Source organism: Danio rerio, chromosome 3, assembly GCF_049306965.1.
Source record: "Danio rerio strain Tuebingen ecotype United States chromosome 3, GRCz12tu, whole genome shotgun sequence".
Lineage (NCBI taxonomy): Eukaryota > Metazoa > Chordata > Actinopteri > Cypriniformes > Danionidae > Danio > Danio rerio.
The window spans coordinates 35,119,570-35,143,105 of NC_133178.1; the positions used below are offsets into that span (position 1 = coordinate 35,119,570).

The 23,536-nt window shown below is 36.2% G+C and overlaps 2 protein-coding genes across 4 annotated transcripts; one reads left to right on the forward strand and one right to left on the reverse strand.

The window, feature by feature from the left end:
- Positions 1 to 1,482: 1,482 nt before the first annotated feature.
- On the reverse strand, positions 1,483 to 11,622 carry prkar1aa (protein kinase, cAMP-dependent, regulatory, type I, alpha (tissue specific extinguisher 1) a). 2 transcript variants are annotated; one of them, NM_001009989.3, is made up of 11 exons: positions 11,525 to 11,622; positions 7,694 to 7,873; positions 7,418 to 7,585; positions 6,741 to 6,832; positions 6,583 to 6,644; positions 6,453 to 6,499; positions 5,570 to 5,728; positions 5,327 to 5,387; positions 5,020 to 5,141; positions 4,717 to 4,798; positions 1,483 to 4,437 (listed from the first exon to the last, which is right to left on the reverse strand). In NM_001009989.3, exons 2-11 carry the CDS (start codon positions 7,865 to 7,867, stop codon positions 4,265 to 4,267), a joined length of 1,140 nt encoding a protein of 379 aa, NP_001009989.1. In that variant the 5' UTR covers positions 7,868 to 7,873; positions 11,525 to 11,622; the 3' UTR covers positions 1,483 to 4,264. The 2 variants fall into 2 exon arrangements, with proteins under 2 accessions (NP_001009989.1, XP_005164080.1); XM_005164023.5 differs by having other exon boundaries at positions 1,485 to 4,437; positions 7,694 to 7,876; positions 11,525 to 11,594.
- A 2,975-nt stretch (positions 11,623 to 14,597) lies between these two features.
- Positions 14,598 to 22,950, forward strand: zgc:86896. 2 transcript variants are annotated; one of them, XM_005164011.6, is made up of 10 exons: positions 14,598 to 14,716; positions 15,045 to 15,125; positions 15,409 to 15,513; positions 19,171 to 19,393; positions 19,524 to 19,631; positions 19,715 to 19,921; positions 20,102 to 20,177; positions 22,244 to 22,437; positions 22,549 to 22,639; positions 22,748 to 22,833. In XM_005164011.6, exons 2-10 carry the CDS (start codon positions 15,062 to 15,064, stop codon positions 22,751 to 22,753), a joined length of 1,074 nt encoding a protein of 357 aa, XP_005164068.1. In that variant the 5' UTR covers positions 14,598 to 14,716; positions 15,045 to 15,061; the 3' UTR covers positions 22,754 to 22,833.
- Positions 22,951 to 23,536: the final 586 nt, after the last annotated feature.

A 23,536-nucleotide genomic window follows, 5' to 3' on the forward strand; every position in this document is an offset into this window, starting at 1 on the left:
CATTATATGTTTTAGATCTTTTAGATGAAAATAATCTAATTCTTCAACATAATTCATTTATGAAAAAATTAGATAAAATGTTCCTTTAGAGAATTTAATATTTTAAGTAAAGCTATTCCTATTGCTTTAAAAAAAATAGCACATAACACTGTAACATATTCAAATGTATCTACTAAATTGCCTGAATTAAAGATTAGAGAAGTAGGTATCCTAGATTTAAAAAATGTAACAACAAATTGGGCATATTTTAAAAAGTTAATTATTTTTAGATTTCAAAATGTAAAAGTTTGAAAATAATATATTTAAAAAAAAGATTTTGTAAATATCTTAAATTGACAATTTTACAGAGAATGAAAGGTATGGAATTTAGGATAATCAAGAATATCCAGCAGCAGAAATTTTACAAAAAAAAATAAATAAATAAATAAATAAATAAATAAATAAATAAATAAATATATATATATATATATATATATATATATATAGATAGATAGATAGATAGATAGATAGCTAGATAGATAGATAGATAGAGAGAGAGAGAGAGAGAGAGAGAGAGAGAGAGAGAGAACATGGGAATGGTAGGTTGCTGCCAGAAGTGGTGTTAGTGAGACCAGCAGGGGGCGCTCAACTTACGCTCTGTGTAGGTCCTAACGCTCCAGTATAGTGAAGGTGACTCTATACTGCTCACTAAGCGACAATAAACCGAGGTCCTTACTTTCTGTGGTTGTTAAAAATCCTGAATTCAAAAAAGAGTAGGGGCTTAACCCTTCCCTGTCCATCATAATTCATCACTTTCATCACTTTGTCTTCTCTCTGTGTGGTGTGCGGTCTGGTGCAATATGGCTGCCACCAGGTCATCCAGGTGGATGTTGCACAGTGGTGGATTCCTCCCCCAAAGAATGTGTAAATTGCTTGGAGCATCCAGAAAACAACAATTTAAATGTACTGAATTATTGTTTTTACAGGTGTTAATGAATAATTATTTTGACTTGAAACAGGCAAGGGTGAAAAATTATTAATAAAACACTCTATATTTCACATAGCCCATTTTGTTCTACGAGTTTTATCTCCCAGGACGCTAGCCTATTAGCATATATGATAAATAAATATATCTCAACTGTCAATAATAATCATAATATCAGTTTGGGTGTTTATCTGGTTATTTATGATGGTGACGGCAGTTTTCTAGAAGTTGACAGCACATTCCATCAATGAGGAACAGAGAAAGTGAAGGGTTTGGAAAGTGACGTTTGCTTTGTTGTGTGTGCACAAGGATTCACTCATTTGGTGCTTAACTTCCCTTTATTACTTACAGTAAAGAGAAATTGAGATTAGCTTATAGAGAGAAAAGTGGGAAAGGTCTGCCAGATTTCTTAAGAACTTTTCATTCAGTATTAGGATTGCAAGTAGTTCATATTTCAATATGTAGTAGTCCTTGAAAGTGAAATGTGGTCCACACAGTAAAAACACAAAATGCCGACATATTCAAGAATTAATCATTTTATTGCTTGACCTGCCATTGGGACAATCTATACCAAAAGGTTTACAACTTGAGCACATCCAATGAAATCAAACCGGATACAGTTATAGAAAAAGAATAATAGAAAATGGTCCTCTGACATTTTACAACTCTCTGTATTGAGGGTTTAATGTACTGAAGAATGGGTGAACAGGAGTCTCTAAGCCCTGAAGGCAAAGCTTATAAGCAAATATATATCAATCCTCTGTACATACTAGAACACAGATTTACTGAAAGCTCCAGAAGAAAACACCACCGGCAGTCACAACCAGGGCAAGAAAAGCAAGCTACTGAAAACAAATTTTAACAAAGGTAAAGGTTGCTAATACAAACACATTTCCAGTGTACCGCTGAATGTTCTTCAAGAAACAGGGTGTAGCAAGCAGAAAATGTGGTGGAACTAAATCATATTTATAAAAGGGTTTTTATTTATGCATTTTACAGAAACCATCAAAATATTTATGCTTCCTTTGTCAATTCCGCACTGCCAAATGAAGTTAAACATAAATGAGCGATAACATGTAGAGTATTTAGCCTATCAAAGGGGTTCACAGTTCATTATTAAGAACTCATGCTGTAGTAATATCAATTTAAACACATTTAATTAAACCCCATTATAAGCCATAATCCACTCATTAAAAAGACAGTTGAAACAGTTAATCAAAAGGCTTTTTGAAAGGTCACATCCCATGAAATTAAGGGTGCAAAATCTGTTTTGAAAGCTACAGCACCATTATTTGACTGATTTTAAATTCCAATCCAGTCTGGGGCAGAATTTTGTGGATGTCAGAAACATTTTCATGCACGCTGCACCGACAGTCCCTAAAAACAAGTGTCAGAAAATAAAAAGAAAACAACTGTCCCATGTAGAGGAGACAAATAAAAATACACTAAATAAAGTTGTTCACGTGCAACTCTCTTTAATTAACAGCAATTGTGAGACAGTTCTGTGCAAACTTTTTATTTACTGGAGCTTTAAGTCTGAATAAAATACATTGCAAAAGAGAATTTGGATATATCAATGAAACAAAATATTATTGTTTATAAATAATACAGGACACAAGTATGGTGTATGAATATATCAGAGGGAAAATTACTGCGAGAGATTAGCTATGCGGTATGAGAGTAAAGAAATCAGGCACTTTTCAAAACCTAAACTTGCTTCCAATATCATGAGTCTGTGTGGTATAAAGGAATCGGACATCTGCATAATTACATAACACAAGATGTGCAGGAAACAAATACACAAAATGAAAACTCACATCAAATATATTCAAATAATACAAGAGTATCTCTGAGTGACAATGATTAAAATCTACCTTCAGCAACTGTTAACACTATTGAACCACCTGGTAAAACTCAGAGAACCCTAAGAACAATATTCTGATCAATGATTAAATTGGTGGCGGCAGTGGATCGGGAATTTAATCCCAAACATTTGATGGATCCCTTCCCTAATGGCATACAGACACCATAAACGGTAAATACTGTCCCTGTTTTAAGACTTTCATTAAACTAGAAGCTGAAAAATTGAAATCTCCATCTAAACAGGACACTGATCATATGAAAACTATTCTTCTTAGTCCTGCACAGAATATTTTGATTTAAAAATTTAAAACATCAAAGAAAGAAGAAATAAACGGGAAAAACGAAGCAGTTCACACAAACTCACATAGAAAAAAAACAACCTAATGGATCTCAGTTGGCCAAGGAGGTCACCAAACACTCACTTCCTGTCGAATTCTCTCTTAACAAAGATTCAGATTGCATTAACCATTACATTTCTGAACAATTAAACAAATATATACTCCCACCATAAAAACATTGTGGGGGAAACAAACAAATATAAGCAGTTTTTAAGAAAGAAGAAGACGTGAAAGCAGATTCGAGTCATCTTGATCTGCTCAACATAAGAGTCCATTGCAAGCTGTGTGTAGCATGAATGAAAGCAGAACAAAACATCCAAAAACACATGAAAAACCCAATGCAATGGGATCCAATGCCACAATGAAAAACAGCAGGCGCATAGAACATGTTTTCATATATATATATATATATATATATATATATATATATATATATATATATATATATATATATATATATATAAACAATAAACTGTGCAAAAAATATGGTTATGGTCATTTACTTGTAATATATAATCATATAAATACACTATATATGTGCAGCTATACCAATAAAAGAGCAAAGCTGATCACCGTGAAAAACACGGTGATGTTTTAACTTCAGTTCCCCCCAAAAAACAACATGGATTTATGCCTTTGGCTTCCCTATATTAAACGCTGGAAATAAATGAGGGAAAACTGAATGTGAAACGCGATGATTCAATTAAGATGCATCATCATATACTGAGTAGATACACTACATCCTGCCACTATTTTCCTTCCAACACTGTTATGCAGAAATGTGAAGCAATCTGGAGGCAAGTGGAACAAATAAACATCCCAATAGACCTTGTTATTTCAACATCTGTTCAGGTGACAGGCATCTGTGGCACAATGATTGGCTCGTTTCTCAGGCAAAACTAACAATCGGCCTTACGGTGAGTCTATGATGGACACGGACGCGACAGGGTACGGCACGAATCGAAAAACAGACAGAGAGAGAACACTGAAGTAAATGGGCACCTGGGTGTTGGAAAAATGCATAAAGAAAAGTACGAAAATAAAGCGGATTTGCATTGGTGGACCCTGCAATAGAGGAGGAAAGAGCCTGGCGAGCGCCTCAGACCGACAGAGATACGAAGCTGTTGTACTGCTGGATGTTTCTCTTCAGGATATCTGAGCAGGGGCCGAGCACACGCTCGAACCGAGGACGGTCGAGTTTTACACACTTCAGCGGGCCGCGGGCAACCACGGTGGCAGCACGAGGACGGTTCATGAGCAGAGCGATCTCTCCTGTGGAAACATAAAGAAGCAAATCAGAAAAGAGTCACAGAGAAATGATGAAGTAAGAACTACATCAAAACTGAGGATAATCAGAGACAAATATTAAAGGAAAACCCATAGAGCAAGTTTCAAACCTTTTCATGATCAACATTACAAACTAAAGGAAGATAAAAATGCACAAAGAATAGCAGGACCCCTTTGAGGGGCACCAATGGACACATTTGTCAATGCATCTACAATGGCATCACTGAGATATGTTCAGAAATGTGGCAAAAATGACACACATACCGAAGTAGTCAGACGGTGCGAGTCTTCCAACCTCCACAAATTCTTCATTCTCCGACCGCCGTTGCAAGACCGCAGCCGAGCCCTGAGGACACAAGTCTAATTCAATACCTCTCTTCTCCTTTGATATCTCTCTGAGACGCTTTCTACAACTATTTCCTAATTATTTACTAATGTTTTTAACTATGCATACTTATTTAGATTGTCAAAGTATATAAAACCATATGACTTTAAGTAACACAGAATTGTTGGTGACACAAGCAGAAAAAAAGTGTAAAAATGAGTGAACTAAACAAGACAGTCTACCTCAAGAATTATGAAGAACTCATCTCCTGGTTGACCCTGCACCACAATCTTCTGGCCATCTTCAAACTGGACTGTCTCAAGTGCATCAGCGACTGTCAATCGTTCCCATTTATCCAGAGACTCTGTTCGCAGAAGGTTAGCATGTTATCTGTGTGCACTTCACTTCTTAATATCATACATGGGTTTATAATGGCATTACATGACAAAAAAAAACAACTGCTGTTTTCATATACAGTCAGTCATACATCTTTTACAGACCTTACATACAGGAATTACAGATTTAAAAAAATACATAAATAAAACTCACCCAAAATGGACACCTTGCTAAGGAATTCCTCATACATTTTCCTCTTTCTTAAAGTACTTCCCTAAACACAGAGTAAAAACAAGATTAAGCAAGCGCGGAAAAGGTGAACATTAAAAAAGCAAGATTCTTAAAAACAACAAAACACCTTAAAATATAAAAGAGTAAATCAATAATAATGAGAACAAAAATGCGTAACAATACCATGCAAAATTCTGAAATTATGTAGACAAACGGTGTACCAACCATGAGTATTCTCCTGTAGCTGTCTCTGTCAATGCCCCACAGCTTGACATTGGTCTTTGCTCTGACAGTGGCTGCTCTAGGAGTGCCGTAGATTAAAGCCAGTTCACCAAAACTGCCACCTTCTCCAATACTGGTCACCCACTCATTGTTCACATACACCTATTCAAGACAACAACAGATCAAAAAACATTACATGCATTATTAGATAATAGAATTGGAGATTTGTTTACAACAGACTTGATGCAAAAATCTTTTATTAAATATGGGGGAATGGTTTGGGGGAGCTATTATACTGTCTATCATTACTATTAATTAAAAAATGTTAAGAAAAAAAAAACAGAATCACTCACTTACTGATTATTTGACTGAATAATATCTCAATATTTTTTTTATAATTTTCAATTACAACACTAACGAATATGCAGTAATTAGTTTACATTTGGTCATTTAGTTTCTTTATTAATTATTTTATTTAATTTGCATTACTGCTAGTCTACTGCTAGAGTTCTTTATTTTCGCATTTGTAAAGTCCTTAAAATTAAAATTAAAATCCAGGGTTGCCACAGGGGAATGAACTGCCAACTTATCCAGCATATGTTTTATGCAGCGGATGCCCTTCCAGCTGCAACTCAGTACTGGGAAACACCCACAAACGCTCTCTTTCACAAACTGTCTACATTTTTTTAATAAGCATTTTTCTCAGGCTGTGTTCATGTTCAGTTATTTCATTTTATAGTCAATGAGCCATTTATCCCCATAAAAGTGAAATTATTGAAGCACCACACAGAAGCTTTCGAGAAAAACTATTTTAGAAGAAAATTAACATTTCTGAAAACAGATCATTTATTTGAAGAACAATGTCGTAATTATAATTTGCACTTACATCCATTTCACCTTGATCAATAACGTAAAAATTATCTCCTTCATCCCCTAAAATGAGAAGCACAATACATCAGTTTAACTACTTTACACGTTTTATTACACCCTCATTGTTTCCACAAAAGAAGTCTCACCTTGCTGAATGACAGTCTCCCCTGCAATGTAGGTGACTGAGAACATGGCGTCAAATATGTCACTGCGAAGAGCAAAAAAAAGTGTTTAATGAAACGAAATCCTCCATTAGTTGTTCTCTATAATCAAACCAAACAATCAAAACCAAAAAATGTTTTACCTTCTTTCATTGTCGTCAAGATGAGCAAAAAGAACATTCTTTTCAATTGCTTTAGCAAGGGCAGCCATAGTTTTGTAGTCTTTAGGAATGACCTGGAAAAAAAACACCAAACAAATGCTTACATAAAAAGCAACTGAACTGAAAAAAAAATGTTATGAAATATTAGAGATAGGGCTGTGTGATATTGTGAAATTTTATTTTTCTGATGTACAAATTTCATCAGATGACTTCAATAGCTCTATTTGGATTCATTAAATTAGTTTAGATTGATCATGCATAAAATATAATAAACAAATGAAAAAGTAGTAGGCAAGCAAGCAAAAAAGTAAGTCATGGTTGAGGTTAGGATTAAAAGCATAGATAAATACAATAGAGCCAACAGTCACAGGTGTTAAAAACACAGGCAGATGATAAACTTTCTCTCTATTATGGTTAAACTCCTCAGCGAACCCACAAATCTGATGTGTTCTGAACTGTAGCTCCTGCTCAATTATAATCACAACATATAAAATCACATAAGACTATTGCAAACTTCAACATTACATTACCAATACTGAAATGATATATTGTGCTGCCCTATTTTGAGTCATGATTTATTGATATGAAATACTGAAATAATGCCATACAAAAACAAGTTTTTTTTTTTTTTTCAGAAAAGCAAGTAAGAAGTTATTTACCTTTCTGACATAAGAAGTGGCGTCCTCCTCAGTGTAGACCTCTGCACTGATGGCACCACGGCGCCGTCGGCCTTTAACCACAGGGTTCATAGGAGGAGAGACCTCATCTTCCCGAGAATCTGAGCGAGAGCTGGACTTCTGCTGGCTCACCATCTGTTTAGCCTCCTCCTGATTGACATAAACACCATTCGTGGAAGTGAGACTTACTTTTTATGAGTATAGAAAATGTGTAAGTGTTCAAGCCCATGCGGTTTTCCTCTGAAGAACACAACTGACCAACTCAAGCTTCTCGAAGTAGTCTCTGAGGTAAGCCATGGGTCTTTCAGGCCTGGCGGTGCACAGCTGCACAATGCAGTCCTTCAGCAGCTGCTGGATGTTGTGCTTCTGCACGTAGCGCTCACACTCCCGCAAGCTCCTCTCTTCTTCACTGCTCGTACTGCTGGACGCCATGATGACCTGCTGACCCGACACATGCAATTCACATCAGTTCATGACACTCAAGGAATCTGAAGTACAGAATTAAGATCTGACAAAAAGTAGATGTTTTGGAAGTTTTTTTTTTTCTGGTGAGCACTTGAGGCTAAGTAATGGGTGAGTAAATGGTCATGTTTGGATGAACTATCCCTTTCATTCTCCTTCAGAATACAAGTGGAAGATATTTGTAACGAAATCTGAGAGGTTTCGGTTCTTTCACAGTTTACACAACGGCCACTTTCAAGAACCAGAAATGTTGTAAAAACATAATTAAAGCATGTGACTCCAATAGTCCAACCTTATTTTTTCCTCACTGTTTAAAAGGGTTAAATTGATGTGTCATATGAGGAAACTAAAATCCTGAAGAACAGCAGCCTCAGAATCATTTACTGGGGAATGAGTTACATTAAAGCTTTCATCTGGTGGTGTCAGTTTCACATACTTGCACAGGTTTCCCTTGGTTTGCCATTGAGGAAATGCAAAACAACAGGGAGAAAGAAAGTTTTATACAGTATTATCTTTCCACAGTAGACGGCATCAACTGGATGCACTGTATTGTTAGAATATCTGTGCTCAGGTCAACACAACAAATTCCTCATGGAGCTCAACATGTGTCAGAATGTAGACATGACGAAACTGAAAGAAGTTATTTTATTTTGTACACAAAAAGCATTGCATCACCTCATTAGAATATGAATATAGCTCATGTAAACCTTACTAAAGTTTTACTTTTATACTAAAAATTTGGCACTTGAAAGTGGTTGTTGCATGGCCTGTCAATAGAAGGACAAACAAACCTATGAACAAACATCTCATCAAACATGTCCTAGGTATGGTAAAGTTATGAGTTTGAAACAACATTGGCAAGTAATTTTTTTGGGAATTTTCATTTTTGGAGACTTTTACTAAGTCATCTTTAGTGTATTTCCAGTTCACAGTCACACATGTTCTTTGAATGGAGGAAAGAAAATAAATGCCTTTGATGCAATAAGTTTTTATTTCACTGTAAATTCTAATATATCATTTAATTTTACATTAACGGTTTCTGAGTAACTAATTACTCATTAAAGGTTTTGGGCTCCATTTATGTGCAGCTGGAAGGAAGTGGTTAAAGGGTGTTCTCGCCAAGCCATCAAACTAACTTCACACAGAACATTGTTCTTGAGTGAAACATTATTTTCAGATTTTAACTGTAGATTTTAAAAATAAATATAATTTTTCTCTGGACTGGCACATATAAACTATCCACCACACGAATAATAATGTGCTTTATTAAAGTAAACATGATGAGTTTTCATTGCATAAAGAATTTAAATACAGAATTACTCAATATAACAATTGTTTTTGTACTGCTGAGACTTTCAGAGAAAACAGTTCAAGACACTAATAAAATCAGGCATCTGGAGTCAGCAGCTTCATTGGCAGCGCTCCAACCCAAGTCATGGCTCAGGGAACTTTCGTAATCCTGCACCCCCTTTCTCCCACTTCATTTCCTGTCCACTGTCCATATATAAATATTGTGTCGTATATCAAGCATACGGGAATAAATTTGGATTTTTGTGGCATCTTTTAAAACACTTACTATACATACATCTTTTGTCATTATCATGTCTTTACTTTGATATAACAGTCATATTAACATATCCATAGGGGAATCCTATTTTCTATTCTCCTACCCTTACACAAACCTTTCTGCAATTTTATCAAACATTTATTATCATTTTTAGTGATTAAGATCCACCTTTTCCAGAATGTGCCTACTGTGTTTTTAAAAATATGGGTGGTATTACTAGTTTTGGCCTTAAACTTTCATCATTTCAAATAATGAAGTTGAATTTCAGATTCATATCTGTAATAAAACTTGAATGAGAGGTATTTATTCTGTTGCACTTCATATTTAACTCTCATGAAAATAAATCAAATTAATACACTTGGTATTTTAACAAAACGTTACTCAAACAACGTCACAATAATATCTATGGCACGAGCTCTTTTCAGTTTGATGCTTTTGCTTCTCCAGATTATTAATTTTCTCTTTATTTTCTCATGTAAATAAAACATTACTGCAGAAAAACTTGTCTCATGACTTGCTGAAAGCAATTTGCTAATTATACTAACTTTCCTTTTAATAGTCAGTGGTTGAACTCAAATATTTCTGTTAGGATAATTAAATTTTAATTTTCAGTGTGAAGTTCTCATTTAAATTTTTTCTAGAGATCTGCCATTGTGGTATATCAGAGCAGTTACTTACATTGAAAGTTTGCATCCATTTTTTTAATCAGTCCTTATTGAGTTTAGTTTTATACATTTGTTTGTTGTAGGCATGGGACAATAACTGTTTTCAAGGTATACCGTAGTTGGAAAAGTCATTTTTTTTTACCTGTCAAATGTTTTTGCTATACCATTCCTGCGGTATATGCAAGATTTCTTTAATAATTTTTTTTGTTTGTTTTTTAGGACAGCAGTATCTCCAACAGAAAAGATACCCAAAAGTGGTGTTTCAAATGGTCCAGAAGTTTGTGTTTTTGAAACTAATAAAACAGCAGAAGTCTACGATTTATTTATAATATTTATCCTGACATGTTCACTGCTCCAAAATACTTAAAATGTTTCTCAAAATAAAATGTGTTCAAAGAGGGGAAAAAAAAAGTTTTTGTTTTTGAAACTGTGATGTTTTCATCTAAGGGTATAATAGTGTCAGAATCTTACACCGGCCCATGTCTACTGACTGTACAGCACTTTAGTACATGTGTAGCTGTAAAGTGCTTACAAGATCAAATAAACGAGAAGGATATGGATTGCAAATATTTATGAGAAATTGTAACTTTTTAACATCTAATGAATTTCTACCTGCACAGAGAAGTTAAATGTGTAAATTAAGAAGATTAAAAAAATGTGTGAAAAAAGAAGAAAAACTAAATGTGTAAAACATTCAAAGTTTTCTGTATAGATATGCATCTTTCTGGTCTTTTTATTTATATTTCAAAATGTCTTTCATGACAGTGGAAGTCCTCTGGATTAAACCCCACGTGAAACATCCAGGTCATAACCAAATCTATCATAAATCCATGCTAGCAGATAGTGATGTTGCTGTTAATACTAAATGTTACAAGCTTCCAAACGTGTTGTCAAACTGAAACAAACTAACATAAATCTTACATCGCATATCTAGTCTAAAATCTCTACTTTAACTTACAATGACACCACACAAAAGCGATATATACTGAACTTTCATCTAACTGTTGATTTTTGACAGCCATGCTATGGCTCCTGGTTCCTGTCGGGGCCCCTGAGCTCATAAAATTCGCAGTTCGCATCCCCACAGGCATTTCTCAACATTACGCCATTCGGTCATGCGAAAACAACCATTTTGGTCCAGAAAACATATTCCAATATAACTAGACTTCATTGAGTCAATGTTAAAGTGTTGATCGGCGTAATCCTGCAGCTTCTTCCAGCTCTGTGTTTTTTGTAACCAGTTTTGTCAAGCAGCAAAATACGCCATCTTGCAAACTACATTATCACAACAACGGAAGCCGATGGCATTAAATTAACGTCTCTACGAGCTTGTCAGCTCGCGTATCGACATCATCAAACGTTACAGTAAAAGCCGCTGTATTTAAATATTCATACCTGAGTCGCTTCGAGGAGTTTGTCGACGTGCTTTACTCCGTTTACACTGATTTTCTCACAGTCCTTGGATGGATGGACGCCTCACCGGAAAAGGTTATGACCAATCACAAACAACGATTGACGTCAATGCGCCTCGATCTGGGAAGCCGGTTTCCCCTGACAACCTTAAAGGGCAAGGGCTTGTTTTTGTATTTAGAGAGGAGATCGAGGTTATCAACCAGAAAACTCAGAACATTCGGCCGCACATGACGTGAGGGTATAAATCACATTTTACGCTCCTCCGGGAGTGACATTCAAATACAGAAGGACAGTATTCCTTACCCACGTGTTTAGCACTGAGAATGAATCTGGTGACAGCTGAAAAGGTTAATGGCTCTGTACATAAACCCAAGCCTAAATTGTGCCAATTCAAGCAGGGTCACAACACTGCGAAGATATGACCCCCCCTTAAAATTAATGTCTGATTGACTGTTATTACAGTACACCCTTAATAATCTAGATTTAAGTTTTCTTTTCCTTCAGCTGAATTGACATCCTGCAAAATATTTTCATTTCCTGAACTTATGCTATGAATCAGGCCATGCAAAATGTGTCAGGGTGAAACCAGGTCCTGTTTTAGTGTCTAGGTTAAGTTTACAAAACAGATTTACAATCATACAAATGTACAATATTATAAAACAGTTGGCGATACCCATTGAATCTATAAGTATTAGTGATATAGTAATTGTGTTTTGCATATATAACTTCTATAATAGTCTGTGTGTGTTCAGCAGATGTAAGATGCTCATAAACGCTTTACCCTCTTGAGATTGAGTAAATGGTTAATAAATGTATTTCTTTTTTGGAACTGTGCAACTTTAAAGGGCACCTATTTTACCACTTTTTCAAGATTTAAGATGAGTCTTTTGTTTCTCCAGAATGTGTCTGTAAAGTTTCAGCTCAAAACAACCATCAGATTATTTATTATACCTTTCTGGATATTTTCTGCTCTGGACAAACTGTAGCTGTTTTTGTTGCCTGTGCCTTTAATGCTAGTTCTCCCCGCCCACCATTCCCAAACTTGTCAGAGTGTGCCACAATCTCAGCTGAGTCAGATAAACAGCACAGTGACAGACAAGAAGGAAGCAGATCTCACGTAATGTTTGTGAGAAATACTACAGTAAGAACTTTACTGATGCTTATTTTTTATGTATTTGTTGTGGAGTTTATTTAAGCCTTTCGATGAGTCACACAGAGTTTTATTACAAAGTGTACACACGCACACACACACACACACACACACACACACACACACACACACACACACACACACACACACACACACACACACACACACACACACAGCACTCGTGTTGAATTTTGCACTGATTTTGCAATGCGAATGTGAGAGGATACATGTTATTATCCACTGCTATATCGATATCTGTAATGTTAATGTACAAAATAAACCTGATTTAACGTCCACAAACCGAGATTGAAGCTTCTTTTATAATTGTACTGACATGCGGCTGTGGTTACAAGTAAAGATGGTAAAATTGCTGTAATTTCTTACAAACATGCACTGTTTTAAAAAAGTTTTTTAACTTGTAAAACTCACTCTTAATAACATTTGGTGATGATTGATGATCACAGAGAGCTGAACAGATCTTTTAATCTCAGTTGCTATGCGCAAGTCCTGTATTGTTGATATTATTATATGCGTTACTATGGAGACATGTTTATGCAGCTGTCAGTCAATTCGGTGGGCGGGGAAACCGCACTCTTACGTCACGTGTCTCTTTAGCCCCTTTCACACATACAGACCTTTCCGGAAAATTGCCGGCAATTTTCCGGAAAGGTTGTATGTGTGAACAGGTCCTTTTTGAAAATACCGGTAAATTCGTTCTGGCTATTTTCCGGAAAGAGAAGTTGTAACATTACCGGCAATTTCCCGGAATGCTGCGCTGTGTGAATGCAGAAGGAAGATTACCGTAATAAGCGCGTGCACGTCTAGAACGTGCTGACGTGAGACGTCTGCTTTAGCCAATCACAACATTCAGACGCGTTTACGTCCGCGCGGTTCATGAGAATAAAAGCCTTTGAATATTTTTCCAGACACATTTAGCTGCTAGAAGTTAGTCAGATCACGTTTGTATGTTCTTCTTAATGCCAACTGTGTAAATAATCATCGATGAGATGCTTATGATAAGCCGTTGTTTGTTTACCTTCAAGCTTTGCGTGTGCCTGTGAAACAGCCTGTGAGCGCCTGCACACGCACATATTATGAATCTCGACATGCGAAAGTGATCCTGCGAAAGTTGTTCACAATATTGATCATCCACAGAGTTTGTAATTTATAGTCAAATGTTTACAAATACAAGCGCAGCCGTTCAAAGCTCATTTGTAGTGAATGATGTCAGAATTTACCGGTATTTTGGAATGGATGTGTGAATGCTCTTTTCCGGAAAATTTCCGTAACATCCTCGCCTGTGTGAACAGCGCTTTTTTCAATATACCGGTAAAGTCGTTCCGGAAATTTTCTGGATATTTACCGGTATCACTGTGTGAAAGGGGCTATTGAGTGCCTTAATATGGGAGAGATTTGGATCCTATTTTAACATTTATTTAAATTTTTAAAAAGACATGTTCTCTTTACATCACGCCAATATGACAGTGGAGACACTATACCTACACATAGTTCTGTCCAAACAGCTTCAAAAACATGATTTTCATCATAGGTGCCCTTTAAGTTCAACTTAATTCTTCCACGAGTGAAAATTTCTCCTTTCTTCCAGAGTGAGCGTTTGATTTTTGGTTTCATCTCCATATCAGCTAACTGAGCATCCCTTAATAGACTGTAACTTTCTTCCCGCAAAATCACCAGTTTACAGCAGCATAAGTGGTGACACAATTTTTTAAAGGGCAAAACACATTTTCAATTAGGCTTTAACATATAACCCAGTCTCTATAAAACAAATGATTTACCCTTTAGTTAATGATGAGGACAAGACTGTACAGGCCAGGTGTCAATATCAGTACATAAAGACACACCCTCTCTTATCTTCTCCTCCCTGCTGCCTCTGCAGCCCTCCTTGCCACTGCTCAACCTCATTCGTGTCGACTGCCCAGAGTCCACGAACTCAGCCTTTCAAAAGCTCCAGCACAAGGATTCAGGACATTTCACTACCTAGCAAAAGAGAGGAAGAAATAAAGGTGAGGGCATAGCCAATTTTCCATTGTCAGATTGTTTTATATGCAAACCTGCATTCACTTCTTAGTGACATCAACGTAACATGACTTAACTGGCACTTTAGTGGCAAATTGAAATAGAAGATTGACAAGTTTGTAAAGTATTTTATGTATAATCTTATGTCAATTGAAAATAACTAGGCTTGATGACTAGAATTTCTTTCAAATTGAAACATTACAATCAAGTAGATTTGGGTGGAGTATGACAAGCTTGCAACAATCTGTCTTCCTTTTTCAGTCACACTCCTTTTCATGATTGCATACTTTTCCTAACATCTGTGGTGCATTCCAGGATCTCCTTGTCGAAACATGTCTCTCTATAGCTTTGGACTGGAGCCTCTGTCCTGTCATGCCTGGAACAAAGACCGGACTCGTAAGAGCAAACTAGTTGAGCTACATTTCAATATAAATTACATCCCTTCAGGCTCCTTATGCTGCTGCCTGCAGTTCCATTTTAATCCATTAAAATCTACTCAGAGGAAGATCAGATAGTCTTTAGGAGAAAAGCTGCACTTCTGCATTCGTATGAATGATTACTGTCAAACTGCAGCTCTGTTTTAGATGCTTGTTTAGAAGAAATTCCAGTATAATAGTTTATCAGGTTTAAATGTGTATGAAAACTGAAAATGTTGATGTTATTCTTTTTTTATTATTAGAAATCGCCATTAGTCCCAACAGCAGTGATGTGCACATTTATCAAATGAATGGAAAGGAATGGATTAAGATTCATGAACTGACTGAACACAGTGGTCGAATCACAGGTGAGAAAAGAGAATCGCAGCCACATTAGTCATTAACCCACTGATACTGTGGGATTGACCCATAAAACAAACATTATCTCAGCGTTCCAGTGAAGGGCATGAACTAAATTAGTGTAAACACTGCATGTCTGCCAGTGTAAATCTATGCCAACTGTATCTTACACTTGTCAATCGCATTAGCTACACATGTAATAGCTACACATTAGTGTCACATGTATTGTTTTTGTACTCATATTCCAAAAGATCTAGTGTAATTAGACTTTATTACATTTTAAAATGCTCATTTTGAGATAGTTGTATTGGATTATCATCTTTCAAATGATTTCCACATTCACATTATACATTTTCTTCATTCATTTATTCTCTGTAAACTATTTTAATTGTTTAGTTTTAAATATTTGCAAAATAAAATGCCTGTTTAAATTATCATGCAAAAAAAAAAAAAGCTGTGTAATCCAAAGTAGACCAAATACAATACATTCATTAAGTCATTTTCTTTTTGGCTTAGTCCCTTTATTAATCAGGAGTCGCCAAAGCGAAATGAACCACCAACTTATCCAGCAGATGTTTTTATGCAGCGGATGCCCTTCCAGTCGCAATCCAACACTGGGAAACATCCATACACTCTTGCATTCACATACACTATGGACAATTTAGCTTATTCAATTGACCTATACCACATGTTACATGAGGAAATCCACGCGAAAACGAAGAGAACATGAAAACTCCACACAGAAACGCCAACTAACCCTCGAATCAGCGACCTTCTTGCTGTGAGGTAATCATGCTACCCACTGCGCCACCGTGATGCCAAATACAATACATAAAAAAGTAAAATAAAATACAGTACTGATGTATTTCCATCATGTAACCTGTATTTAGGGGCGGCATGGTGGCTCAGTGGTTGGCACTGTCGCCTCACAGCAAGAAGGTCGATGGTTCGGCTGGGTCAGTTGGCATTTCTGTGTGGAGTTTGCATGTTCACCCCGTGTTCTCGTGGGTTTCCTCCAAATGATCCAATTTTCCCCAAAGTCCAAAGGTCGTGTAGCTGAATGGGAAAACTCATAGTGTATTATTGTTATGTATTATAGTTGTGTATTTTAGTGTGTAATGTTTCGCCTCAAATTATGATGTTCAAATACTGCATTTTTAGTGACATTTTAAGCACTAATTTGTGCTGGATTAGTTTGTCAGTTGGTTATCATTACCACACTCTTTGATACAACAAAAATACTTCCTATATTTTTATAGATTTTCTTATTTGCAGCGCTTATCATACTATTTTTTTGTTTACAAAAATGTCTGTTTTTTTAAACAAATAAGCATTTAAAGTAAGTTATTGGTTTCATATATAATATAATGAGATTAGAATTTTAGAAATATGAAAAAAGCTATTTTTTTAAACGCTAATCCATTATCAGCCATCATAAACAATAAACAAACACTAAAATAAAATTGTCAATATGTTAAAACTTGTTTTAAATTAAATCTGTAGCCTATATGCAAATAACAAACTGGCCAGCTCATTTCCTCTGTCAGAATTTGTCAATTTAAATAATACAATTTTATTGGTTATTTTTCTTAAAGCCTTCTTCTATTGGTTATTTTCACAATTTATGATAGTTTGATTTGGATATTTTTTTAACACATAAGCTTCCACTGATTAGTTTTCAATCTTAAGACTATCAAAGTGTGCTGGTAAGATTAACACTGTAAATGTTGACTTCATGTGGACTTCTACTCAGCACTGATGAAGTGTAAATGAATAGTTCATCATAGAAACATCAATAAAATGCATTATAAAACATGAATGTTCATTTTCTGCAAGCTTTTGATAATTTTTTAATTGCCCTTACTTAAAAGGGACCTATTATGTAAAAATCACTTTAAAAAGGTGTTTAAACACAATTGTGTGGCAACAGTGTGTAAATATAGCCAAACTCAAATGGTCGAAATTCATTATTATATATATTTTTTTGTAATCCCACTTCATAAAAAATTGGTAAAAAAAAGGATTGACTTCCTTTGTGTCATCAGAGAGAGAAAGTCTTGCTCATATGATTATCTCATGGGGCCGCCATTTTAAAAAAGAAAACAAGGTTGCTGTAGAAAGAAGCCCGAAAGTATAGGATGAGCACTGTAAACATTGCAACAACATGCTGTGGACTACAGACCTCCAGCTGTTGCTGCGATTTCAAAATGCAGATATGGTGTAAATGTAACCCTGCCGGTCCTACACCACCCAACCCTTTTTGAGCTGGGATCGAGCCGGCGACCTTCCGCATGGAAGTCGGTTGTTCCAAGTAGGTATCGCTGCAGCCCGGAGACCCGCAAGTGGGAGGGATTACACCGCAAGTAGGTTGGGTGACCCCCAAGTGAGCGGGACTTAAACCACAAGTAGGTTAAGTTTATCAGGTTATTGTGAGGTTGGGTTTAGGGTTAGGGTATAGGGTCATAAAGCACAACATTGAACTCTTAAATACGACTAAATAAGGTTTGCACAGCCCACTTGGACCTCTAAGGCCCACCCACTTGGAGCTGGCCCCGACCTCCGTTTATTCCCTTCTCGGTTGTTCTAACAAGGAGGCTAAAGTCCATGGCCTCTAGCATCTGTCGCAAGAGCACCTTTAGAGGTCAGAGGAGTGAGGTTTACCTGCACAGCACTTACTAGCTGGCCTCCATTACACTCTTCTCCATTAAAGACTCTTGCACTGTTTGAGGGAGAGATGATGTGTTTTGTAAAAATCCAAAGGTGTCAAGATCGGCATTTCGCAGAAAAGGTCTGCTATAAGCCTTGAAGTACCAATCAAATGTGTTGGTCCAGAATCTGTTCAGAGAGGGACAGAGCCAAAAGGCATGAGCAACCGTGTCCTCTGCTATCTTGCATTATCGCACATTGGTGAGACGGAAGGAAAAATTTTATGAAGCTTGGCTTTAGTGTAGTATAAGAATCAGTTCCTTAACTTGAGTTTGATAAATGACCTCTAAAATGTGTGTTTGGGAAAGAAAATGTTAGCTAACTAGTGCCATTTCCCTTTACTTAGTTGAAAATGAGGTCTGATATCCCAATTTATTTTGACTATACCCTCAGAACGGACCTTCGCGTCACTTAGAATGTGGTAAAATTATAAATATGTGTCACTTCCTCTTCGCTGGCAAGATATACAGCCAGGTACACAACGTGTTCCAACGTGACTCCAGGCTATACTTCTGGGTTTCTTTCTACATCAGCCTCGAGTTCACTTTTAAAATGGCTGCTGCATGAAATCAGTCTATTAGTGACAATCTCCTCCTCATTTGCACAGACAGCCCTGAGTAAGAAGCAGCTTTTTGAATCTGCTGCTATGCCAAAGCATATGCATTTTTAAAACAGGGCTCAGTTGAATTTTAAGCAACCATCACAAAAATGCCAAATTTGGATCAAAGTCTAAAAGGGTCTCTTACAAAGAGTTATAAAACATTATTTATTGGATATTTTGAGCTGAAACTTCACATACACACTCTAAGGACATAAGACACTTATTTCTCATCTTGTAATAAGAGGCATAATAGGTCCCCTTTAAAACGTCCAACATAATCTATTGCACTTGACAGAAATCTGCCATTATTTGTATTCAAATGATTAATAAACTTAACTAACAACTGATTTGCTTTCAGGGATTGACTGGGCCCCAGAGTCTAATCGAATAGTGACTTGTGCCTCGGACAGGAATGCCTATGTATGGACACTCAAGGATGGGGTCTGGAAGCCGACACTGGTGCTGGTTCGCATCAATCGAGCTGCCACATGTGTCAAGTGGTCGCCTCTTGAGAACAAGTTTGCTCTTGGAAGCGGGGCCAAACTTATTTCCATCTGCTACTTCGAAAAAGAAAACGACTGGTGAGACTTGCTTGCATAATGTCTTGTAATGTAATTTTGCAAAGTTGATTCGTCTGGTGACTGAGAGACACATTACAGTATCTCCAGTGTAGCTGTGCCACAGTTCTTATGTGCTTGATTGATCCCATAGGTGGCTGAGTAAGCATATCAAGAAACCCATTAACTCCACGGTTCTAAGTCTAGACTGGCATCCCAACAACATGCTGCTGGCTGCCGGCTCTGCTGATCTCCACTGCAGGTTTCAATATTCAGATGCTGCACAATATTCCAACATTCATAATATTTTAGGGTAACTTCACTTTTTATTGTTGTTGTTTTCAGAATATTTTCAGCATATATCAAGGACATCGAGGACAGGCCTGGACCAACACCATGGGGTTCCAAAATGCCCTTTGGGGAGTTGCTTCTGGAGTATAAGGAGTGTGGTGGCTGGGTGCACAGTGTCTGTTTCTCTCCATCTGGTGATTCTCTGGCCTGGGTTAGCCATAACAGCGCCATCAATGTAGCAGATGCTTCACAGGGGAAAGAGTAATAACAGCATTTACAATAACAAAATGTCTTCATTTTTGTCTAGAGTGACAGAAAATCTGTTATTAAATATTCTTGAATTCGATGCATCTATAGAAAACTCTACCTGACGGCAATAATATGCGCAGTTCAACCTTTTCCTGTCATGTTTAGATACATATCAAATTGTGTGCATTGCAGGGTCACTCAGTTGACTACAAGACATCTCCCATTGCTGAGCGTGCTGTATGTCAGCGAGACTGAGATTGTAGCTGCGGTAAGGAATTGTCCATCACTTGTAGTTGTATGTAAAATGAATTGCAAATGGAAGTGAGCAACCCTAATGCCCTACTCCCTTTGAAAGGCAGATCCCTCAAAGTCTGTTCTGGCATTACTGTTAAACTTTCATGTCTGAAATTCCACTGGCGATGGGACTGACTGTCCAGCCACATATAAACCTTGTCCTGTTCATTTTGTTTCCACTTTTGTTTTAATAGTTTCTACAAATAGCACCCATTTTCTGAATTGCCATGCAGGGGAAAAGGGGAAAAACATTGTATATGAAAACATTTGAGAGGGATGCAGACCTGGTGCAGATGCAATCTGAGCTGCATGCAATGCTTTTTAATGGGCTAATCTAACTACACCCCCACCCTACCCTTCACAGTGACGTCACTAGCTCCATTTAATCTCAGCTTGCATCGTAAAGGCTGCATCCAAATACAATTGAAACATTTGCATTGAGTTGAGAATAGGTGACCATGGACCACAAAATTTGAGTCCATGTTTGAGATATATTATTTCAAAGCTGAATAAATAAGCAATACATAAATGATAGTAGGTGGATTCGTGATGCAAACTCGTGATGCACATAACTGTCAACATTGGGATGTTAAAATAAGGGCCCTTATTATTATTATTTATTTATTTACAAAGTATAGAATAGTATATATTAGGAAAAGCTGCAAATAAATTAGCAAACAGTTTAGCCTATTTAAATTAATTGCTATTATAAAGAAATTGAATCAATTTATCAAATTTCATGAATTTTTTCTTCACTGTATAATTCAAATATGCTGATTAAAGAGCAGCGAATGAATCTCTCATTTAGATTTTTCTTTTGATCACATTAAATAACAGAGGTGTCACTTTAAAGATGGGGGGGGGGGGGGGGGGGGGGGAAGGCGCCTGTAATGGAAAGGAAGGGAATCCCACCGTTTTTACATTTATTTCAAAGGGTTTTATTCCTAAATAAAATGATAGCACAGATAAGATTCACATTTAAAAGCAAGGGTCGTCCCCTGGTGGTTTGGCGGAATGAGTTGAGTATAGGGAGGATCAGCTTTTGATGTTTATTGCCACCTTTCATAGAAAGATTAAAAATATGGGGGAAATGCAGGAAAAATACCTTCATGGGATAATAGCAGGATAGAATTGTAAAATACAGTAGAATCCCGGGAAAAACGGAAGGGTTGACAGGTATAGGCAAGTGTAAGGGTTGGTTATGGGGACTTTTTTCAGGTGCTGCAAAATATAACTGCACCTATTTTACTACAAAATTTCTTCATTATATAATATACACCAGAATGAGAGTAGTTTGTGGAAAATAGTGATTAAACACAATGTACAGCTCATTAAGCTTTAAATAGGAAAATTATCAAAAAATTGGTCATTTTTGAGCAAGATGGTAATGGTCTAATAAAGTGTTTCTCACCGACGTTCCTGGAGGACCACCAGCTCTGCACATTTTTCATGTCTCCCTAACCAAGCACACCTGATTCAGAAAATCAGCTCATTACTGAGACTGAAAGACCTGTAGTGGGTGTGACAGACAAAGGAGACTTTAAAAAAATGCAGTGTTGCTGGACTTCCAGGAATATAGTTGAGTGACACTGGTCTAATCCGATTAAATGATCTATGCTAAGCTAAGCTAAGCTAAAAGTGCTCCTATCAAACCCAGAGATTGGCTGAATGGATTAATAAATGTTAAATAAAGAGCTCTAAAACTAGTTGTAAATTGAGTATTATAAGTATAGTATTTTATTTTTAAAAAAGTAGAGTGTTCCTTTAATGCAACAGTTTTATTGAGACACACACATTAATAACACAGATCTGAGATTTTGCTTCTCAGACACAGAAACCTTCAGAAACACATACACTTTTATTAATAAAAAAGGTTTTGTTAGTAAATCTCTGCATCATATTTCTCAGCAATGAGTGAGCAAAAAGCAAGTAGGTTTTTAAAGTAGCTACATTCACAGCTTCTTAGTTGAGAGAGATGTAAAAATGCAGTCAGGTAATCGTTTTTATCTCACACATACTGTATGTATGTGTGTGTTTTAGGGCCATGACTGTTGCCCTTATCAGTTCTCATACAAGGGTCCTGGAAGCTTGGAGTTTGTGAAGAAAGTAGACATTCCTAAGCAGAGCTCCAAGGGCAACATGTCTGCCATGCAGCATTTTCGAAATCTGGACAAAAAGGCGACCACTGAGGAGGAAGACACTGGGTTGGGCAGTTTGCACCAGAACAGCATCACGTAATGAACAGCTTTACAGTCAGCCATACAATATCAAATAATTAAATCTTCTATATGCATGTTTTGCATTGTGTTAATGTTTTAACAATACTGTTAATATTTCTGCTATAGCCAGTTGTGTATTCTGGAAGGGTTGAAGGCCAAGGTGGAGAAATTCAGTAGTGTGGGCTTGGATGGTGCCATGGTTGTCTGGGATTTTAAGGTATTTTCATTATTTTAAGGGATTTTAAGTCTCAATAAACAACTCACTATGCAGTGATGTTCCTGCGTTTTTATTAATAATGACTTATTGTTATTTTCTTCATTTTAGCACTGAAACTCCATGGGATCTGGAGCGAGCAGAAAACAATTATAATCTGGATCGACTGTATATGTTTGTTTTCCTCACATGCTTTTTTTTTTTACTAATAGCTCCCATTCAAAGCTTTTTTAATCTATGATTGCATATTCCTATATTGGAAGTATGCATTTTTCCCACTTAAAGTATTAATTAATCAAAACTGCAAAAAAAAATGAAAAAAATGCAATCCCATAATTGTCAATAACTGTGTTGTTTCAACTCATTTTAAATAAGTAGTTTGAACGAGCAACAAAAAATTATATATATATATATATATATATATATATATATATATATATATATATATATATATATATATATATATATATATATATATATATATATGCAAATGTATGTTCCAACTGTGCCGCTAGTGTGAAAAGCACACAGACTCAGTCTCATTTTATGCACAAATAATTAAACTATAACATAAAATATTTGTATGGTTTCATCTTTTCTTCTGAGTGTGGAAACACTTGCAGCACCTCACAACTACAACAGAAGTTTGTTACATGCAAATAACTGTTATTCAAATAACTAAAAAACTGTTGAACTGAACAATTTGACTGATAAAACGACGTGTAAGCAGAAATATTAATACATACTATCAGTTACCTGAAAAATTTTTGAACCTGAAATATTTTAATTAATGTCATCATGTTCATGTCAGTATGTAGCCTATTTTTAAAAGCTACAATTGCTTCTACAAATTAAACTGGAACATATTTCAATAAGCAAAATGTCAATTAATTATATGTA